General features: G+C 44.3%; 1 protein-coding gene across 1 annotated transcript in view; it reads right to left on the reverse strand.

The window, feature by feature from the left end:
• Nucleotides 1–4,029, reverse strand: part of LOC119430457 (phosphodiesterase 4D interacting protein) — a gene marked incomplete in the record, with an annotated part of 68,222 nt that overhangs the window by 4,063 nt on the left and 60,130 nt on the right. Inside the window, 5 exon segments of the mRNA XM_037697869.1 lie at nt 1,393–1,493; nt 1,566–1,713; nt 1,828–1,947; nt 2,072–2,203; nt 2,753–3,019. Coding sequence (XP_037553797.1) covers nt 1,393–1,493; nt 1,566–1,713; nt 1,828–1,947; nt 2,072–2,203; nt 2,753–3,019 — 768 coding nt within the window.

The following is a 4,029-nucleotide window of genomic DNA, read 5'->3' on the forward strand; positions in this document are numbered from 1 at the left end:
GTGTCAGCTCGACCAATCAGCAGGCGGCGTGTCAGCTCGACCAATCAACTGCTGCCACAGATGAATCTTCAGCTCTTAGGGGTCAAAGGTCATGGTGGGCCATTGGTTGGTGCGACTCCGTTTGGCTCTTGTATGATCTGCTCTCAGGTGGAGTTGATTTGCCACTGTGACCCGTTTCCTCGCTTCGTGGGCGGGATCATCAATGCAAAGTGGGCGGGATCATAACTGGTCGTTGTGTTAGAGCCACTCCGCCCGTTGTGGTCCTTAATCACCCTATAATCAGACTTCAATTTCTTTAGCTTTTCCCGGTACTGCTCATGTCCAGGCGTAGCCATCATCTCTGATACCTTTCTGTAATGCTCTCATTTCTTGTGGCCCCGCCCATCAACATGATGAGGAAGTGGAGGTTCAGATGTAGTTTGCAGTTTTGCTGGTCAGTCATCCAGTGACGTAGCTCCACTGGCCAATCAACAGCTGCTATCTGCTTACATTAAAATCATCACCTCGGAGCAGCCCGCTTGGAACCACGAACAAGGTGGACCCATAAACCGGGCTGAGCAGGGGTGGTACCAACAGTGGGCGGGCCCTTAACTGGTGCCGTGTGGGTGGAGCCGAGGACAGTTGAGACAGTCGCAAAGCACCAATACTTTAAAATTACAGTTACTAGGCATAGATTTTAACTACAAATTAGTTATGCTTTGCTTTTAGCTATGGTTTAACTACATTTAGTTTTAAGCTACAGTTTTACTAGATTTTGCTTTAAGCTACAATTTAGCTACCTTTAGCTTTAAGCTAAAGTTTAGCTACATTTATCTTTAAGCTACAGTTTTACTACATTTTGCTTTAAGCTACAATTTAGCTACATTTAGCTTTAAGCTAAAGTTTAGCTACATTTTACTTTAAGCTACAGTTTTCTACATTTTGCTTTAAGCTACAATTTAGCTACATTTAGCTTTAAGCTAAAGTTGAGCTATATTTTACTTTAAGCTACAGTTTTACTACATTTTGCTTTTAGCTAGTTTAGCTACATTTAGCTTTAAGCAACAGTTGAGCTGCATTTAGCTTTAAGATACGGTTTAGCTAAATTTAGCTTTAAGCTACAGTTTTACTACATTTTGCTTTTAGCTAGTTTACCTACATTTAGCTTTAAGCTACAGTTTTACTACATTTTGCTTTTAGCTAATTTAGCTACATTTAGTTTTAAGCAACAGTTGAGCTACATTTAGCTTTAAGCTACGGTTTAGCTACATTTAGCTTTAAGCTACAGTTTAGCTACATTTAGCTTTTCATGAGCCCAGATGAGATGATTCTAGACGTTCCTCCATGGACGTGAAGCAGCCTGAAGGTCAGCAGCTGATTGGCTGATTAGTCCTACCTGAGTGTGTGACGTACCAGTGACACTGCCACACAGCTGAAGCAGGTTCTGAAGCTCATGGACCAACTTTCGGCTCTCGTTTAGCTGCTGCCACAGGACGCTCACCTCGTGTTGGAGTCTAAAGACACAAACATCGTCACATCGATTCTTTTCACAGAGAAAATAAATAAAAATAAAACAACTTCTCTACCTGTTGATGGTTTCCTGGTTCCTCTGTCGGTCTTGTTTCAGCTGTTCTACCTGCCCCGCCCACCTCTCTGCATCTAGCTCCGCCTCTTTGAACCTGGACTGCTCTAAAAGCACCGCCTCCCTCAGACGCTCCGCCTCCTCACTGCCCTCTGCTGAAGGAACATGACAGCTGAAAGCTCACAGATTTCAGCCAGACGCACAAAGACTTGTGATTTTTAATTTTTGAGTTTCTGGTTCAGGTGAAGTCAGGTGAGCATCAGGACCTCTGGCTGCGAGCTTCAGCTGCGTCTGCAGACTCAAGTTCTCCTCCTTCAGGACTCGGATCTCACTGGACAGCTGGCTGACTGAGTCCAGACCCTGGATGTAGATGTTGGTGGGACCACCTGAAGATGGAGACATCAGTAATCAGTTTTGATTTTTCTAAAAACAAACTGGCCGCGAGGCGTTCTGTGAAGACGGCACAAACAGAACCGTCGACCCGCATTCAGTGACCCAAACAGAACTCACCTTTTTCTGAGACGGTTCGGGACATTCTGTCCTCCAGCTGCTGCCGGAGGCGGTCGTTGGTCTGGATGGAGTCCTCCAGTCTCTGTCTCAGATTCCGGATCTCTCTCAGGTGCTCCGCTGTCAGATCTGAACCTGCAGAAGAATCCAAACATGGACTGAACCGCTGACCCGGCAGAACCGGGCCTCTCTGTCTGCATCAGACAGGAACCCGTGGCAACAAAAAAAGGTTGAAACATCCCCCACCTTTAGCTTCTAAATCTAAAAATAACTTCCGATTCTGCTTTCACAAAAATTTAGCTTCTAGCTACAGTTATGCTACATTTAGCTTTCAGCTATAGCTCTTACATTTAGCTTTTAGCTACAGTTTGGTTACGTTCAGCTTTTGGCTACAGGTTGATACATATAATCTATAGCTAAGATTTGTCTACATTTAGCTTTAGCTAAGGTCTTCCTATGTTTGGCCTTTAGCTACAATTTTGTGTTATTTAGCCTTTAGCTATGTTTTGTTTACATTTAGCCTTTAGCCCCAGTTGTGCTACATTTAGCATTTAGCTACAGCTTGCTACATTTAGCCTTTAGCTGTGGTTTAGCTGACTCAGCTTCTGTTCTGCTTGTTTTAAACAGTATTAATTTAGCTCTTTCATTATTTAAGGACAGCTGATGAAATATTTCTGTTCGGACCTGTGTGGCCAGTACCCGACTGGTACCCTGATGATCCTGATGACAGGTCAGCGCCGACTCTTGGCGCTCGGCTTCCGTAGGTCATTTCCCACAATGCACTGCTCTCCAGCAGACTGGCTCCAGCTCTCATGGCCATGCCAGCATCCAGGCTGACGCTGCTGGCAACGCTGCTGAACGGAGACTGCTGGAAGCTCTGGAGGCAGCCAGCTGGGTGCTGGTGGGCCAACAGGAACCCGTGAAGGGGTTTGGACCGTGGACTGGGAAACCCTGTAGGAGATAAAACCATTGAGTGGATGAAGAAGCTGATAAACACCAATTGTTTGGTTTCACACAGAGCTCCGACTAGTTTGAACAACAAACTTTAGTCATTGTTTCAGCTATAAATACAGGACTGTAAAAACAAGACGTCGCCATGTTGTTTGCACTGCAATGCATTCTGGGTAAATGACAGAAAAGTTGCTCTGATGCGAACTCCATCCAGCTTGAACATCAGTTTTGAAAAATGACAAAAACTGAATGATGATGAGGAGAAAGTCTGACCAGTCGTTTATGCTGCTGAGAGAGCTTCTGCTGCACAGAGTTCTGCTTTCTGTCACAAGTTGTTCTCCACAAGCATCGGATCAGAACACGTCCTCAGATAGATTAAAAGAATTACACATTATATAATAATAAAGGTTTAAAGACACCTCCAAGGATACTGGCACAAGAACTAGCAAAAAATTTAAATTTATTGTTGTACATTATAACGTATTAGGCTTGATGCCTTATGTTTTAGTCTCCACTGCAACCTACGGACTTCATACCCCAGAATGCATTGCACTGGTGAAATAATGGTTATGCCTTTAGGTGAAAATTTTTTACAAGGATTTAATGTTTTTAAGTAATTAGTTTTCAGGTGTCACAAAAAACTGTTAGTAGAAAAGTTAAATAACACGTTAAGGCCAACATGTGCAAATAAACAGTGGGATTTATTGGGGGGGGGGCGTCTATACGGGTCAGAGACAGGTCAGAGACAGGTCAGAAACAGGTCAGAGACAGGTCGGAGACAGGTCAGAAACAGGTCAGAGACAGGTCGGAGACAGGTCAGAGACAGGTCAGAGACAGGTCAGAGACAAGTCAGAGACAAGTCAGAGACAGGTCAGAAACAGGTCAAAGACAGGTCAGAAACAGGTCAGAGACAGGTCAGAAACAGGTCAAAAACATGTCAGAGACAGGTCAGAAACAGGTCAAAGACAGGTCAGAAACAGGTCAGAGACAGGTCAGAGACAGGTCAGAGA

Source organism: Nematolebias whitei, chromosome 3 (genome assembly GCF_014905685.2).
Source record: "Nematolebias whitei isolate Nwh7 chromosome 3, NemWhi1, whole genome shotgun sequence".
Classification (NCBI taxonomy): Eukaryota; Metazoa; Chordata; class Actinopteri; order Cyprinodontiformes; family Rivulidae; genus Nematolebias; species Nematolebias whitei.